The sequence below is a fragment of the Pygocentrus nattereri genome, chromosome 14 (genome assembly GCF_015220715.1).
Source record: "Pygocentrus nattereri isolate fPygNat1 chromosome 14, fPygNat1.pri, whole genome shotgun sequence".
NCBI lineage: Eukaryota > Metazoa > Chordata > Actinopteri > Characiformes > Serrasalmidae > Pygocentrus > Pygocentrus nattereri.
Window position 1 is genome coordinate 38,263,705 of NC_051224.1, and position 17,500 is coordinate 38,281,204.

At 40.9% G+C, this 17,500-nt stretch overlaps 1 protein-coding gene across 2 annotated transcripts in view; it reads right to left on the minus strand.

Moving 5' to 3' along the window:
- Positions 1–17,500, minus strand: part of cacna1ia (calcium voltage-gated channel subunit alpha1 Ia) — a 282,477-nt gene that overhangs the window by 36,880 nt on the left and 228,097 nt on the right. For both annotated transcript variants that reach the window (XM_037544719.1, XM_037544718.1), the window contains exons 22-27: positions 16,301–16,427; positions 15,872–15,997; positions 14,065–14,154; positions 10,263–10,455; positions 7,643–7,794; positions 4,931–5,040 (exon numbers count right to left, since the gene is read on the minus strand). In XM_037544719.1, coding sequence (XP_037400616.1) covers positions 4,931–5,040; positions 7,643–7,794; positions 10,263–10,455; positions 14,065–14,154; positions 15,872–15,997; positions 16,301–16,427 — 798 coding nt within the window. The remainder of the gene's footprint in view (positions 1–4,930; positions 5,041–7,642; positions 7,795–10,262; positions 10,456–14,064; positions 14,155–15,871; positions 15,998–16,300; positions 16,428–17,500) is intronic.

Genomic DNA, 17,500 nt, shown 5'->3' on the forward strand with positions numbered 1-17,500 from the left:
AAGAGCGAGCTTCATCTCAGACGCCCTCGATTAGCTAATTCCGGTAGGGAAATGTCAGAGTCTCTAATGACAGATGTCTGTCGCAGATGCCCTGTTCGCTACATAGTGCACTTTGGGAGCATGTAGTTGAAATAGGACTTCCAATGTAGGGAACAGTCATTAGGGGGCGCCATTTCTGTTCCCTATAATACTATTCTGTATAGCTTTCCAAAGTAAGGAATAGTGCTCAAAGGGCCATTTCTGTTCCCTATAATAGCGCTTAATGTAGTGTTCCAATGTAGGGAATAGTAATTGAAGGGCCATTGCTGTTCCCTATAATAGTGTTCTCTAAAGTGCTCCAATGTAGGGAATAGTGATTAGGGGAGTTAATTGCTGTTCCCTATAAGAGTGTTCTATATAGCACTCCAATGTAGGGAATAGTGACTGAAGGGCCGTTGCTTTTCCCTATAATAGTGTTCTATATAGTTTTCCAATGTGGGAATAGTGATTATGGGGGTCATTGCTGTTCCCTATAATAGTGTTCTATGTAGCATTCCAATGCAGGGAATAGTGACTGAAGGGCCGTTGCTTTTCCCTATAATAGTGTTCTATGTAGTTTTCCAATGTGGGAATAGTGATTATGGGGGTCATTGCTGTTCCCTATAATAGTGTTCTATATAGTTTTCCAATGTGGGAATAGTGATTATGGGGGTCATTGCTGTTCCCTATAATAGTGTTCTATGTAGCATTCCAATTCAGGGAATAGTGAGTGAAGGGCCATTGCTGTTCCCTATAATAGTGTTCTATATAGTTTTCCAATGTGGGAATAGTGATTATGGGGGTCATTGCTGTTCCCTATAATAGTGTTCTATGTAGCATTCCAATGCAGGGAATAGTGATTGAAGGGCCATTGCTGTTCCCTATAATAGTGTTCTATAGTGTTCCAATGTAGGGAATAGTGATTATGGGGGCATTTCTGTTCTCTATAATAGTGCACTATATAGTGTTCCAATGTAAGGAATAGTGATTAGGGGGCATTTCTGTTCTCTATAATAGTGCACTATATAGTGTTCCAATGTTAGGAATAGTGATTAGGGGGCATTTCTGTTCTCTATAATAGTGCACTATATAGTGTTCCAATGTTAGGAATAGTGATTATGGGGGGCATTTCTGTTCTCTATAATAGTGCACTATATAGTGTTCCAATGTAAGGAATAGTGATTAGGGGGCATTTCTGTTCTCTATAATAGTGCACTATATAGTGTTCCAATGTAAGGAATAGTGATTAGGGGGCATTTCTGTTCCCTGTTTTAGCAGTTAATGTAGCATTCCAATTTAAGGAATAGTGATTAAGGGACCTTTGTAATTCCCTGTAATACAGTTCTGTATAGTTCTCCAATGTAGGGAATAAGAGAGCCATTTATGTTCCCTGTGATAGTGTTCCAGTTAGTTATCTAATGTAGTGAATAGTGAGTAGTGGGGCATTTCTGTTCTCTATAATTGTGTTCTAGGTAGCACTACAATGTAAGGAATAGTGATTAGGGAGCATTTCTGTTCCCAATAATAAGGTCCAATAGTGCTTTAACGTAGAGAACACTGATTAGGGGGTCATTTCTGTTCCCTGATTATTGTGGTACAATACAGGGTTTTTCTTAAAAGTGCCCTGAATACATAAATGCAACTGCAGAAACTATGAACTATAAAACTATATCTGTCTATTATAACTAGTTTATTATAACATAATTAATAAAAATGTTGATATTGACTGATAATTCCAAAACTCTCCACCTTTCCATCAGTGTATTTATAAACTCCAAAACATAACAATGGCAAAATCTATGACATGGCATAGTGCAGCACACCTGCTGGTGTGACCTAGTTAAGAGGCATGGAGAATTACGCTGGTAAACAAGGAGGTGTGTGAAAGCGAGCTGGTGTCAGGCCTGACTGAGCCTGAGTAAAGAAGACAAAGTGTCGGGCAATAACAGCCTGCTCATTTTCCCTTTAAATGGGTCAGCGCTGCCGTCTGATAAAGCTGCCCAATACAGAGCCCAACATATTCAGATGTATTACTGTATGTCCATATTTGAGGTGATGAGGCTGAAAACGAGACTGTCTCATTGTATCTAACGTATCATTACCTTTACCTCATTAAAGTCTGTCCCCAGAGAAGGTGGCGAGTGTGCATGGTCGGCATGTGGAACCGGAGCTTTCTGTGAGCTACAGTGTTTCCTATCACTGCACAAAAGAAGCTCCATGCTGCCTTTATTGTTGGATGCATTGAAGCCACTCAAATCACAGCTAAAACGCTCATCATTTAATCAGAGTAGCAATAAAAAATTGAATAACGTGTGAAGTATATTCCTTTTTGCATGTGGTAAACAAAATAACAATATGATTTTTCAGCTTTATTGATCATATTCTTTACATGCGTGACTCACAGATCACAGCATGTTAATATCTCTGCACCTTATTCCACGACCTCATGTCCAGAATGAGCGCCGTGTCTGCGCTGCACTGTCCTGTCTGTTTACTGTGTCTAACGTCTGTTTAATTTATCATAATTATTGTTTCTAGTTTAATTTTTTGTCTGCGCATTCTGGTTTTTTTTTTCTGACTTTTTGCTCCTTGTTGCACCGTGTCGTTCCTGGAGGAGCGTAATTTCACTCCACTGTGTACTTGTACATAGACGGAATGACAATAAAAGCCTCTTGACCTACATATCGACATGAACGTAACCACAGCACTGAGAATAGAGAAGAGTGGACTAAAGTCAGAAATGGCTGTTTTTTTGCAAGGAGTTAATGATGTAGAGGAACTGTATTAGACAAACAGAAACACCAATGAGACTACAGATAGATCTCTCTCTCTCTCTCTCTCTCTCTCTCTCTCTTTCCATCTAGGCAGGTACATTCCATTAAAACCACTCAGGAACTAATGTTTCATCATAAATGTGAGAGCAGAACCAACATTTTGCCAATAATTCACCCTCCGGTGAGTCACAGAGCAAACAGAGGCAGCACTCAGCTGGAATCTCCTCCTAATTAATCAATTACAGCTATTAGACAGCCAGGAGAGAGAGAGAGAGAGAGAGAGAGAGAGAGAGAGAGGAGTGGTGGAAAGAGGCTTGAGAAAAGGTGGGAAAGAAAGAGGAAGAGAGGGAGAATTGAAGCAAGGAGGAGGAGAGAGTGCAATAAAAAGGAGCGAGAGAGCAGAGAGAGAAAAGGACTGATGGAGGGAGAGAAAAGGAGAGAGAGAGAGAGAATGATGGAGGTGGGAGAGGACAAGAGAGCGCAAGAGTGGTGGAGAGAGGGTTAAGGAAAATTGAGAAGGAACAGAGAAAAGAGACAGAGAGAGAGAGGGAGGACAGGGAGAGAAGAAAAAAGACAGAGAGAGTGAGAGAGAGAGAAACGAGCAATACAGAAAGAGAGAAAGAGAGATGGAGTGAGAGAGAAGGAAATTAAATTTTGGAAGCATCTAAAAATGGCACCCACATTCATATCATTACAAAGCTGTGCAATACCGGGAACTGAACAAAGACAACGATCTCCTCACTCAGCTGGTCCTGATCGCCACACTGACACTCACTAACACACAATCTCACTCAACACACTCAGGACCGGAAAAACACAACAAATCTGATCAGAATTAACCAAATTACTGCACATCTGAGAGAAAAATACACAAACAAACTCAAACCAAATCAAACAGTACAATGCAATGTTATATGGACCGAAAAAGACAGTAGACAGTGTATTGAAGCAATGACTGACCTTAAAGTGAGACCCACCCTGATGAGGTACAGAATCAGTCAGTACAGTCTGGCTATAGAGACCCACCCTGATGAGGTACAGAATCAGTCAGTACAGTCTGGCTATAGAGACCCACCCTGATGAGGTACAGAATCAGTCAGTACAGTCTGGCTATAGAGACCCACCCTGATGAGGTACAGAATCAGTCAGTACAGTCTGGCTATAGAGACCCACCCTGATGAGGTACTGAATCAGTCAGCACAGTCTGGCTATAGAGACCCACCCTGATGAGGTACAGACTCAGTCAGTACAGTCTGGCTATAGAGACCCACCCTGATGAGGTACAGAATCAGTCAGCACAGGCTGGCTATAGAGACCCACCCTGATGAGGTACAGAATCAGTCAGTACAGTCTGGCTATAGAGACCCACCCTGATGAGGTACAGAATCAGTCAGTACAGTCTGGCTATAGAGACCCACCCTGATGAGGTACAGAATCAGTCAGTACAGTCTGGCTATAGAGACCCACCCTGATGAGGTACAGAATCAGTCAGTACAGTCTGGCTATAGAGACCCACCCTGACAAGGTACAGTCATCACAGTCCAGCTATAGTAACCCACAAGCCCAGGAGATCCTGGCTGCCTCAGTTAATAAAGACCATGCAGCAGCGCAAACTGAATAAAACAGAGACCAAGCTGTGCTTCCTGACAGAGAGCCTGAAGTTCACTGGGATCCACAGAGAGTCCTTTCGAAAAATCAACAACAAACATGCAACGTTTATCAGCCTCTCTAATACAGAGAAATCACCATATTTATTAGGGGAACATAGAGAGTGCTGCACACTCACAGCTCAATACGTCCTGGCCTGTCAGTCTGAGAGGTACACTGAGTGACCACATCACACACACTTCTTCTACTCCATCTATTCTGTTTTTTATCGATTCTTTTATTTATTTCTTTGCAACTCTGCAATTGAAATTCTCCAGTTTTGCAATGTTTAATGTTCAGTGTTTAATGTTTTTGCTAAGTGTTTGCCAACAATTTTAGAATTTCTTAGAATATATTCAGATTTTAAATAGCGATTTTCATAATAGTAGTAATGATTTTTGTCATGTAAAACTCTCAATATTGAATTGAAAAGGAAAGAGAGAGAGAGAGATGGAGGGGGTTTTGTGTGTGTGTGTGTGTGTGTGTGTTACCTGTCTTTGAAGAAGCGGCGGAAGCCGAATGCAATGAGCTTCAGGACGGCCTCGAGCACAAAGGTGCTGGTGAAGAAATAATTACAGTACTTCAGTGTGATCTCCAGGGACTGAGAGGAAGGCAAGAGAGACAGAACAAGAGAGAGAGAGAGAGAGAGAGAGAGAGAGAGAGACAGAGAGAGAGAGAGCACAATGGACACGTGAGTGAAGAAAAGTATACAATATACCGCTCCAGTAAAATACCCTGTAACATTTACTTTGAATGGCTGCCTACTTAAAGACTTTATAACACATGCATATACATAACATTGAATGGCACATTCATAAAGCAATGCTTCAATATAAATATGAACCGCTTATTCGATGAATTACAAGATGTTTCATGAAGCAAATGACATTGATTATAAGGGCCCTTAAACTAATGTAACTTCTATAACATTCTATAACATATAACATTCATAACATTATGAAGCATCAATTCCAGAGATTTAGAACTTATAAGGTTTTATAAGAATTATGACAGCTAGATAGGAACATTGCAGGTGAATTATGTATATTGTATAGGTCTCTTAAGGAGACCCATGTAGCTGTTGACATGAACAATAATTCTACTAATAAATATGTACATATATTCATAGGTATATTCATCAAAATGGGATAACAAGTGCAAAACTTTTCATAGAAGTTTGAAGGCACAGCTCCATAAAACTGAGAGATCTAGGTCTAAAATATTAGAACTTTTTGAGTATTAAATTATTAAACATTAGCATATACTTCTTCATCAAACAATTTAAATTTATAATTTAAAATTAGAATTTTAGTATTTAGAACCATTTTGCCAACTGTGTTTCCCACACTGTGGAATTAGACCTCTGCATTTAACCCACCAATGCAGCGAAACACCCACATACATGCACACTAGTGAACACACACACATACTAGTGGGCAGTGAGCACACTTGCCCAGAGTGGTGGGCAGCCCTATCCACGGTGCCCAGGGAGCAATTGGGGGTTAGGCGCCTTGCTCAAGGGTACTTCAGTTATGGACTGTCAACCGAGGGGATCAAACCAGCGACCTTCCAGACCACGACTGTCCCCATGTCTTTATATCATCCATGTCTTTATACCAATGAAACATTCACAGTGCTGGTGGAAAAAGTAAGTGACCCTTGGATTTCATAACTGGTCGAACCTCCTTTGGCAATAATAATCTGAAGCAAACGCTTGCAGTAGCTGCAGATAAGACCTGAGAAAATGTCCAAGAGGAATATCGGCTCATTCCTTCGTGTAGAACTGGATGTCTGGAGTGCACTGCTCTCCTGAGGTCATATATCTGCAGAGTAGGCACATTTTGTTTTGAGGCCATTCAGTAATAGATTTACTTTGATGTTTAGGGTCATTGTCCTGCTGCATTACTCAGCTTCTACTGAGCTTTAGCCAGCAAACAGCCACCCAACATGATCCTGTACACTCTTAGCAATGATGCTTCTTCAAGGGTTCTATAGAAAAGAAAATGAGCTCTTTACATGATCAAAACGTTCTTTACAAAAAGTTCTTTAGATTGTACTGTAGGTGGTTCTATATCAAACAATTTTGAAGATGTTAGCACCAAAAGGGGTTCTTGTATTGTTAAAATGTCAAGACAATTGTTACAATAGAAGAGCCCTTTTTGGTGCTACACAGAACCATTTTCAAAAAGGTTCTATATAAGACCATCTACAACACATTCAGTCATGAAAGACCAAAAAAAATTAATAATAATAATCAAAAAAATGTTTTAACAGTGCAAAGTGTGTGGGATACCTTGCTAAACTTAAAAAAGTTTTAAAATTCATTTTTCACTTAATGTTGGCAATCGGTCAAGGTCCAGATGCAGCTCCAAATCATGATGCTACCTCCACCATGCTTTACTGTTGGGCTGATGTTGTCATGTTGGTGTGCTGTACCCTTTTGATGCCATGCTTGGTGCTGTGTGCTCTACCTGTACAATCCAACCTTAGTATCATCTACAAAAGATTTTTCCAGAAGCATTTTGGAGTGTCAAGGTGCATCTCTGGCAAACTTTAGTAGATTTTGTGGGCGCAGCGGCAGACTCTCATTGGTAGACTCATAATTTCAGACGTTAATTAGTTACAATGATATATTTCAAGCTTTTAACTGTTACTCTAAGATTCTTCACAGAACATTCTGCGTTGTGCCTTTGAAGTGATCTTGACTGGCCACCAACATCCAGGGTGAATAGACACGGCACTAAACCATCTCCTGACTGAAGATGATCAGGAATCTCTCTTTTAACAGAGCATGGTTTACATCAGCAGATGCCTCTTTGTGAATTTCAAACTCTTGAGTGGTCAAAGTAGCTGTGACCCACACTTCCTATCTTATTTTATTGATCGGACAGTTTTTTATCTCCTGACTCTAATTAACTTTTAGAATTCATTAGCCAAGGAGTTCACAGACCTTTTCCAACCTACACTGTGAATGTATAATGTATTCAAGACAGACGAGAACAACACATTATTTTCTGTGTTATTAGTTGTAAAATGTTGTATTTCCTCTTAAATGAAGACAAGACCATATTTTAATATGACTTTACACATAAATTCAATCAAATAGATTCCAAAGGGTTCATGTGCTTTTTTTTTCCTGCCACTATATATTCAGATGCTTAAAGTTTGTGATACAGTGTCCACAGAGGCCACAATGAGCTTACATGAGGCTGGTTGTAATGCTCCAGAGACATGGTCACCACATTAACACAGATGATGAAGGTGATGAAGAGGTCCAGGTAGTGACTGGTGCACAGTGTGTGGATCATCAGGCGGGCGTGGCTGTAGCTGGCATAATATGGCAACTTTTGGGCTTCTGAGAAACAATAGAGAGAACAGAACAGTTTGGATTGAACACAGGATGTGCAATATATATTCATGTACAGCACTGTGCAAATGTCAAAGACCACCCTTCATTTATTTCATTTACAGTCAAAAATGTATTTCTTTTTCAGGTTCTCAGGAGATAAGAAAAGAGAAGGTCTAAGGAAAATACATGAAAAAAATAGAGCTAAAAAAGTTTAATTGGAGTTTCTAAAACCTGAGTTAAAAAAAAGATGTAGAAAAATAAGAAGAATGGAACCTCTAACAACCATGCAAGACCATGTAGCCCACCAAAACTGTCCCCTTACACGGATCCAAAGTTTTATTACTTTATTTCTATAAGTCCCTGCATTTACTGATTACATTTACGGCATTTGGCTGACGCTCTTATCCAGAGCAACTTACAATTTTATCATTTTACACAGGTAGACCAAGGTGGTGTTGGGAGTCTTGCCCAAGGACTCTTATTGGTATAGTGTTTGCCCAGGTGGGGATTGAACCCCAGCCTACAGCATAGAAGGCAGAGGTTTTAACCACTACACTATCCCAACCACCTGTTTAATAAGCCTTAGTATTTTAGTAATTCAACCCCTTAAAATCTTTACATAAAATCTGTACTTTCTTATTACATAAGCCTGGGATTTTAAGGGGTTAAAATATAGAGCGAACCATGAAGCTGAAGCAGAGATTTTCCAACAAAGTGATAGCAGCATGTTACAAACACAATAGGCATTGTAGGCCGCCAGACTTCCATGCTTTGACATTTCACACAGATTCAGAGTCTGATTCCTGCCAGAAAATAAAAGCTTGAACCCTTAAGATTCCAGGCTTATTACATACTAAGTTATTCGCAGGGTATAGAAGTGTGTGATAAAACTTTAGACCGCTGGTGAGCCCTGGTCTTTGACTGGTTAAAAATATGAAAAGAAGCGTGAGCCTCCTGCTGCCATTGGGTTGTTTACACCCACACAGCCCTAATTAAGCGCAGACATTTTTCTAGCGCTTCACTCCATTTGGTTATGGCATAAGAATGTTTTTCCAGATCTGACTTTGGTTAATTATCAAGTCACATACCTTTTTGAATCACTAAAGGTTTGCAGTCAAGTTAAAATTTTAAAAGAACAGAATGCAGTATATTCTGACTCCACACTGCAGTTAAATGAATAACAATAAAGTTAAATTTAATAATAAAGTATGATCTTTGATTTTGAAAAATATACAGAAATGTACATACTTCTACATGCATTTTAAGATTGAAATGAGCAAATCTGTAATTTTTGAGCCAACACTTGTGCTCAAACAAACATATCGCTGTTGCTGGAAGAAAACCTCAAATCTCCAAAATAGTAACTTTACAGGAGAAGGAAAAAACCTACTTTATTTGTAATGTAAGTCAATGGAACCAGACTTTTTCACAATCATGTTAGGTCATTTTTTTTAGCTTATTCATCATGAAATTTACATACAATGTAAAGGGCATAATGTATTTTCAAATTATGTCAAAAACTGAAAAAAGTCAAAAATGGAGATACAAGGTTTTCTTCTGACATTAGTGATATGTTGGCCGCAGTTAAAAATTTTAGATCAGGGGTAAGAACAGCCATTTTGCCCATTCAACAGAAATCAAACCACCTTGGAAGCCGCAACATTTTATGTCTATTTTTTTTCCAGACTTACTTTGCTCTGCTTCAAGCTTTAGATCAGCTATAGCCATTTTCTCGCATCTCCGGCAGGAAACCTTTCCGCAAAAGTGGAATATTTTCTTGTAAAACATCTCTCCGTTTTCTACTTTTTGCGAGGCTGAATTCAGCTTCTCGTTTGCCAGCTTGAACCTCCCATTTCAACTTAATGTAACTGCTGCACCATTTAAGGTGGAACAGGAAAAGTGGAACAAGAAGCGGGCGAATGAGAAACTGACTGCAGTTACGTGACTTTTTAGTGTTTTGCAGTTTCTCGTTGCAGATTAAACATATCAGAAAACCAGCTGGAATGATTTTTAAATGCAAATAAGTCCATTTGTCTCCAAATTATTACTTAAATCTCTCTCTTTGCTGTATCGTAGCTACTAGCTGGGCGAGACTGTTGTCTGTGTTGCTATGGTGACCAGCCGTCTGCGCTGATCTTCAGGGTTAAAGGGTGAATCAGCAGTTCTACATTAACTCCAGTGTTTAAGACCATTTACTGTTAAACTGTGTTGAAGGATCAGCAGAGCTTTATTTTACTGTAGAGGAGGATTATTTTATTATTACCTACTGATCTGATTCAGCTGTGGAGCCACAACAGGGCAGTAAAAGAGCCGCATGTTGCTGACCCCTGGGCTAGATGTACATCAGTCTTCTGCCTCTGACAGCTTTGGAAGAGTGAACCTTAATTGCCCAATGTCCTTTAATTACTGTGGCTAATTTTTTAATCAGGCTATCCAACTCTATCTCTATTGCTGTCCCCCACCCCCCCTCTTACTCCGTCTCTTCTTCTCCATGCGGCGGAGTCTTTTCTCCTCTCTCCTCTTGGCCTCCTCCACCTCCTGGTGTTGCCGACACTTGTGGAAGTTCTCCACCACCACGCCTACGAACATGTTCAGCACGAAGAAGCTGACGATGAGGAGGAAAGAGATGAAGTACAGCAGCATCCATGGGTTGTTGTTGGTGATGGGCTAATGGAGGAGCCAAGGAAGGAGAGAACAGGGGAGGGTAGGGGTGATGAGAAAGAAGGGAGAGAAAATAGAGGAGAGATTACTGAAGAACAGTGGACATGGTGGGGGGTGGGGTGTATTTGATCAACTGAGGTCAGGAAAGTAATTTTCTCAAAAAAGTAATGGCGGCAGATGATGATGGAAATTGGTCGAATTACAGCGAAATGAATTCGGGCATCTGTTATTCTGCGAGTTAGCAGCACGGGGTGGAGCGGAGCAAAAGAAAGAAGTGAATCTAAATCAGCTCATTGTAAAACATGGGCACGTTTAGCATGGTCTGCTGGACGCCTGCTTCATTACTTTTAGGAGTTGCTGTGACCACAGGAGAGGCAGCTCAATGGAAGAGAATTACACACACTGTTTAGTGAGGTTTCAGGGCATATAAATAGTCACCCCACCCCTGCACTGTTCCAATATTTGATTTGATTTTATGGTTTCTTGCTTTGCTCTCTGCAAAATGCAGCGGTCACTCATTATGACTAACTGCAGTGTTTTGCAGGGAGGATTAGCAGGTATAAGAAATGCATGGTGCTCACTCAGGCATTTAGGAGTTAGGTGGATATAAGGGGTCCTGTACAAGTAAATGCATCATATGTGCTAGGACTGTACAGCCAGGGTTGCAGAGCTGATGGAATTAGGTATGATACAGCTTCTAAAGATCTCAGTTAACTGTTCTAGGTGTCAGTATTTGAGTACTGAAACCACTGTCCAGATATCTGTGTGATAGATAGAAAGTCGAGTCCAAGTTGGGTCTCAAGTCACTGGGATTCAAGCCTGAGTTGAATCTTGGGTCATTGGTGAATAAGTCCAAGTCAAGTCTTGAGTCACTGGGGTTCAAGGCCAAAATGAGTCTTGAGTCTCTGGGGTTTGAGTCCAAGTCAAGTCAGAAGACACTGGGGTTTGAGTCCAAGTCAAGTATTGAGTCATTCTTGTTTGAGTCCAAGTAAAGTGTTGTGTCACTGGGGTTCAAGCCCAAGTTAAGTCTCAAGTCACTGGTGTTTGAGCCCAAGTCAAGCCTCGAGTCACTGGTGCTCAAGCCCAAGATGAGTCTCGAGTCTCTGGGGTTTGAGTCCAAGTCAAGTCTGAAGTCACTGGGGTTTGAGTTTAAGTAAGGTGTTGTTTTTGTGTTCACGTCAAGTGTTGAGTCAATGGGGTTCAAGCCAAAGTTGAGTCTTAAGTCACTGATGTTTGAGCCCGAGATGAGTGTTAAGTCTATAGGACTTGGGTTCAAGTCAAGTCTCAAGTTACTGGGGTTTGAATCCAAGTTGAGTCTCGTGTCATTGGTGTTTGAGTCCATATCAAGTCTTGAGTCACAGGGTTTTGAATCCAGGTTCATTCTCAAGTCACAGGGGTTTGAGCCCAAGTTGAGTCTCAAGTCACTGAGTCCAAGTCAAGTCTCGAGTCACTCATGTTTCGTTGTGCAAGTAAAGTTTTGAGGTGCTGGTGTTTGAGCCAGAGCTGAATCTTGAGTCAAGGGGGTTAAAATCCAAGTCAAGTCTCACATCACTGGGGTTTGAGCCTGAGGTAAGTCTCCAGGTACTGGGTGCAAGTTCAAGTCAAGTCTCAAGACAAGTCTTGAGCCACTGGGTTTACAGTCCGAGCTGAGTGTAGAGTCACTGAGCTTCGAATCCATGACGTTTTGAGTCACTAGGGTTTAAGTCTGAGGTTCCTTTGAAATTCTGAGATGCAATAAAAGTAAAGTCTGAGTCGCCGGGTTCTGAGTCGAGTCTTGAGTCTCTTGGATGCGAGTCCAAGTCGACTGTGGTATGTTGAGTAGAGATTTTTAGGTCAGTCTCATTACTATTTGCAGGCACTGCGTTGTACACAAGTAAACCCTCCTTAACAAAGTAAAGCTTAAAACTTGTCTGGTTCAGCATGGATTCAAATAATGAACCTGTCTTCACAAGAAAACTCGTCAACCTAAAGCACAAAACTGGACGCAGTAAATACAGCGCAAAATAAGCTATTACGCTATCAGACACTGGCTATCCAAACTAGTCATGCTAGTCAGTCATTTCAAGCTGTTTTCCTTCTTTCCTTTAAACACCAGACTGAAGCTTTTTCTATGATGAAAGTCTTGTTGTTTGAAGTCGTATTGAACCTGATGCTGCTGTAAGCAACAGCAGAACTCAATGGACCTCTTGACCACAGCAAAACTGGCAGGCATTGTCGTAAGAGTCACGTCGCAATTTGGTACACATGCAACCCGAGCGTTACTCGTGTCCAAGTCACTGACTCCAATCCCCATCTCTGATATATTATCCTCCAAGACAGTAACAAAGCACAATGAGCATGCTTTCCAGGACATGCTGCCCATGATCTATGCATAACTGGGCTAAAGTTGCACCTCTATTTCCATTCAGCAGAAGGTTTAGGATAGTGTTGCATTAATAAACGTTGAATACAGTGATATGCTTGTAGAAGTTTTTAAAAACACAGGCCAAACAAGACCAAAGTTTTGGGTTGAAAACTCTTGATCCCTGTTGATTTTTTCATGGCCGAGACGAAACCCCTTGTTTTTGTGCTTGTGGCGGCAGAACGAGTGTTTGCACTCAGGATTGGATGTTTACAGACTTGTCGTTTTCTGTCAATGCCGTTGGATAATTTATGATACAAAGAAAAGAAATGGTTTATTGATGGACTTCTTGAGACGTGGTCCACATCTGGAATCCTGTGTGTTGGGACTGGAGGCTGGGTTTTGGTACAGTTTGTTGTACATTAATGAACTCGGCTTTTTGGAGTTTAAGTATGTTTTGGAGTTTGTTATAAATTCAACCTTAGACGTCTACAGTTACTTTTAAGGTCAGGCTCCATGCTTGATTTATTTATTTGAATTAAGATCATCCTTAAAGTAAATCTGACCACTTCAACAGTGTCTTTTGTCATGTTACGGATGATTCATCATGTCATAAAATAATTTAAAAAAAAAATTTCTTAAATTTTCCAAAATGTAATGACTTTAGTCCCACCTCTATAATGTCCTCTGATTTTTTTTGTACATCAACATGCACCAGTGGATGGGGCAAAATAATATTAAACAATAATACCATTTTTAACCCCCTACATCTGTACATATTAACAGAAAATGCTCAGCCAACTCAGCGACCCTCCCTGGAACTGAGAAATGCATGCAAATACATCACAGTGTGAAAGAAACTGTGTAACTCTTTCTGATTCATACTGACTTTAAATGCAATTATTATGCATAATTACACTATGCAATGGCTGTGTAATGAATTATGTGCATTTGATATACATTCTGTTTCCACAGGTTTGAGTGGCTTCTGTTTATTATCAACTCAAAAAATGACAGAAAAGTTTTGGACAAATTTTCAAGCAAGACAATAACTTCATACTAAAATTCAAATCATAATAAAATATCTTCTCTTCTACTTATAAACACAAAAGTCATATGGATTGAAAGTTTAGAATCGGCACTTTTTACACATTTTCAATGAGCTACAGGTTTCTATAAGCTGCAAATGAAAAACACGAGATAAAACTGCGGCGTGGCTTTTTACATCATGTAAGGACTAAAGACCAGGAGAGCTGAAGAAGGACAGACTATACCTGCTGGTCCACTGCCACTGCATCTAGGCCGTGGTACATTATGTTAACCCAGCCATCCTTTGAAGCCAGTACAAAGAGGGACATCAGTGCCTGCAATGGGAAGAACATACACATAATGTGGTAAATACACTGAAAAATATGAAGAGGAATTCATGCCAAGTTGAAAAGCATCCCCTAAAATGGAAAAACGTGATATGCAATGCACACATGGCATTACTTTTCCCTAGTAACAGGCAGAATATGTCCCAAAATGAAAAGCAAAATCACTATTACATTGTTTTAATATTGCTCGAACTCATTGCAGTTGCATTTTACAAACCTTGCACTTAAACACCGAGTGACTAAATGATTTCCCTGGTTTTATTACTGTAAACATGGTTACTGGAATCCATTTTTTGTTCACTTTCAAAGATTCGTATTTTATTGGCAATGATGACAACAATTTATAGTATGATGTCCTATGACTCCTGTATTCATAGTGCTTTATAATTGCATTTATAAGGCATTATATGGTGTACATAATACTAAACAAGCTGGCGTTAACCAAGTATCAACTTGTATAATTGTCCATTATTAGCTATAATAACATACACAACACTTTATAAAATAAGGGTATGTCACTTTATAACATCAGGTTTCATAAAACAGTATAATATCTCTTCATAGCACACTGTAAGCACAGAAAATATCATAACAAAAAACTAGCATATTTTATTTGCATGACACCTATAGTAAGTAGACGAACACAGATAAAACAGAGTGAAGGACACAGCACCTTGTCACGAATGGCCCCTCCCGGTCCTCCACGTGCTTTTGTTTTGATACTTCCCTGTCCTGCCCCCTTGTTTCTTGACTCCACCCTTGATTGTTCTCATTTACATTACATTTGTGGCATTTGGCTGACGTTCTTATCCAGAGCGACTTGCAATTTGATCATTTTTACACAGGTAGGCGAAGGCGGTGTTAGGAGTCTTGCCCAAGGACTCTTACTGGTATAGTGTAGGGTGCTTGTCCAAGCAGGGATTGAACCCCAGTCTACAGTGTAGAAGGCAGAGGTGTTACCCACTACACTAACCAACTGTCTTGTTAACCCTCATTGTTTCCTGGTATCTAAGCTCTGTATTTTCCCCTGTTAGTTTGCTGGTCTTTGTTTGTCTTTGCATGGGATTGTTTGGTGTTTGTTCTTCTGGTCTCCGTTATATTTCATAGTCTCTGTTAATGTGTTTAGTCTGTGTTTCTTTTAGTTATGTCTATCCCTCGCTCTATCCATGCTGGCTGTCTGACCCTGGACTGTCATGATCCTGAGAATGGATTTGCCCTTAATAAATCTCTCTTCTCTCAGCGTATGCGTCCGCCTCATCATCGCTCCCCGACGTTACACACCTCCACACTTTCACTCCCCGCGGGTTCAGCCCAACACCACATGTGTAATATAAATGTGGGGGGGGTGAACAGAGTGAAGACCCTGAAAATGGGTTATTTTATATGTTCTTCACAGAAAATGAGCAAAGTCTGAGAATCTGAGGCTGAAATAATAATAAATCACATCTTTTGGTAAACATTGAAAATGAGTCCCACAGACCTGAAAACCACACAGGGGCTAACCCACATCAGTTTGAGCCTCCCTTGCACATTTAAATCGGGTAAATTTGGTGCAGATATGTGACACGACACATAGACAACAGCATAGAAAAGCATGGAAAACGTTATACAGCTGCAACTGGAAGTGACTACAGCAACTCTGACTGAGAGTCTTTGATGCTACATGAAAGGCCAGCTGTGGTGAAAACATAAATAACAAACTAACCTGGCCCAGATTGTCAAAGTTGTACTTGTGATGGACCCATTTGTAATTGGCGAGCAGGCAGTCGGACTTGTTGGTGATGTTTTTGACGTCCAGGCCCAGGCAGTAGAAGAACTTGCCTTTGAAAAGCTGCCGAGGCAAAACAGCACACATCGGCATGTCATTCACAATCACACGTCACATTTCTTTCCCCCAAACAACCCACAGCAGGTTTACTAGCGATGCCAGGAAACCGAAATGGACAAAACATGATGGGCAAGAAGAATTAATGCAGCACAACGGAGATGCATGAGAAGAAAAATGAACAAAAGAGCTGGGAGAAACCCAGAAGCATAAGCAGCACTACAGATTAGGAGAGTGGAATCTGTCTGGGAGAGAAAGACAGGGAGAGATAAAGGGAATGGCCTGAGAGAAGGAGATTCGCTGGTGCACCTGAACTCCGAGGATGCCGAAGATGATGAAGAAAGCGCAGCAGATCAGCACGATGTTGCCGATGGGCTTTAGAGAGGTGATCAGAGTTTCCACCACCAGCTTCAGGCCTGGAGCCCGACTGATAACCCTGAGGAAAAAGAAAAGAATATGAAAACAATTCCCAGCCTGGCTTATGGGAAGAATCTAAACTGACCCCTGTGCTGAAACTGCAAATACAGAAATCAACAACTGGGGCTTCTGAGGGGCAAAACTTTCTAAGCATTGGCCATATCATCAGGAGATCATGAGTTAGATCACTGGTGATGCTACAACCATCAGTGGCCAAGAGTCCAAGACAGCACAATTAGCCTCACTCTCTCTGGGGGGGTAAGATGGCCAGTGCAGACAGTGCAGGTGTCTTTTAGTTGATGTAACAGTACTGGCGGTTGGGACTTTCCTCTGAGTGCGTTGCATTAGTGGAAAAGATGTGGTGGCACTTCATAGGTCTCAGAGGAAGCCTGTTCTAGACATCGCCCCCCAGTGCTGGTGGTATCATGTGATTGGAGGAGTCCTAACTAGTGGGTGGAATTGGATATGGCTAAATTGGGAAGAAAATTGAGGGGGAAAAAAATCAACAGTTAGGGGCAAAAATGATAGCATGTGTTTCCTTACATTTTTATTTTTGTTCTTAACTGAATAGAAATTTAATCTATACAGAGCAACTATAATTTGTATATTTTCTACTGCTGGGATTAGAAGTTAAGACTCAAACCAAAGTCTTGCAAGAAATCCACCCAGAGACTTTGGCTTTGTCCCACTTTAAGTGATTAAAATCTGCTCCCAGAGAAGTTGGTGAGCACGCATGTCCACGCTGGTCAGTAAAATGGACGAGCACGTGGACCTGGAGCTTTCTGAGTGTTTTCTATCTCTGTATAAAAGAAGCTCCATGCTGTCTTTATTGTTGGATGCACTGTGGTAGTATGGCATGCGCCCATCACTCAGAGCAAGGCCGAAGCTCGGTTAGGATGGCAGGGAGAGGAGAACCATGCATAAGGCTGGGAGGTGGTGCGTAAATCCCGAACACGGCGGGAGAAGAATGTCAGCTGCCAGAGAAGGGAAGACGTTGACAGCCACGAGAGGCATGAAGGCGGGATGCGAGCCTCAATCTCCGCCGCTGGGCCCTGCCTCTTCTACAGCGAGGCCACTTCACTACACTTCACG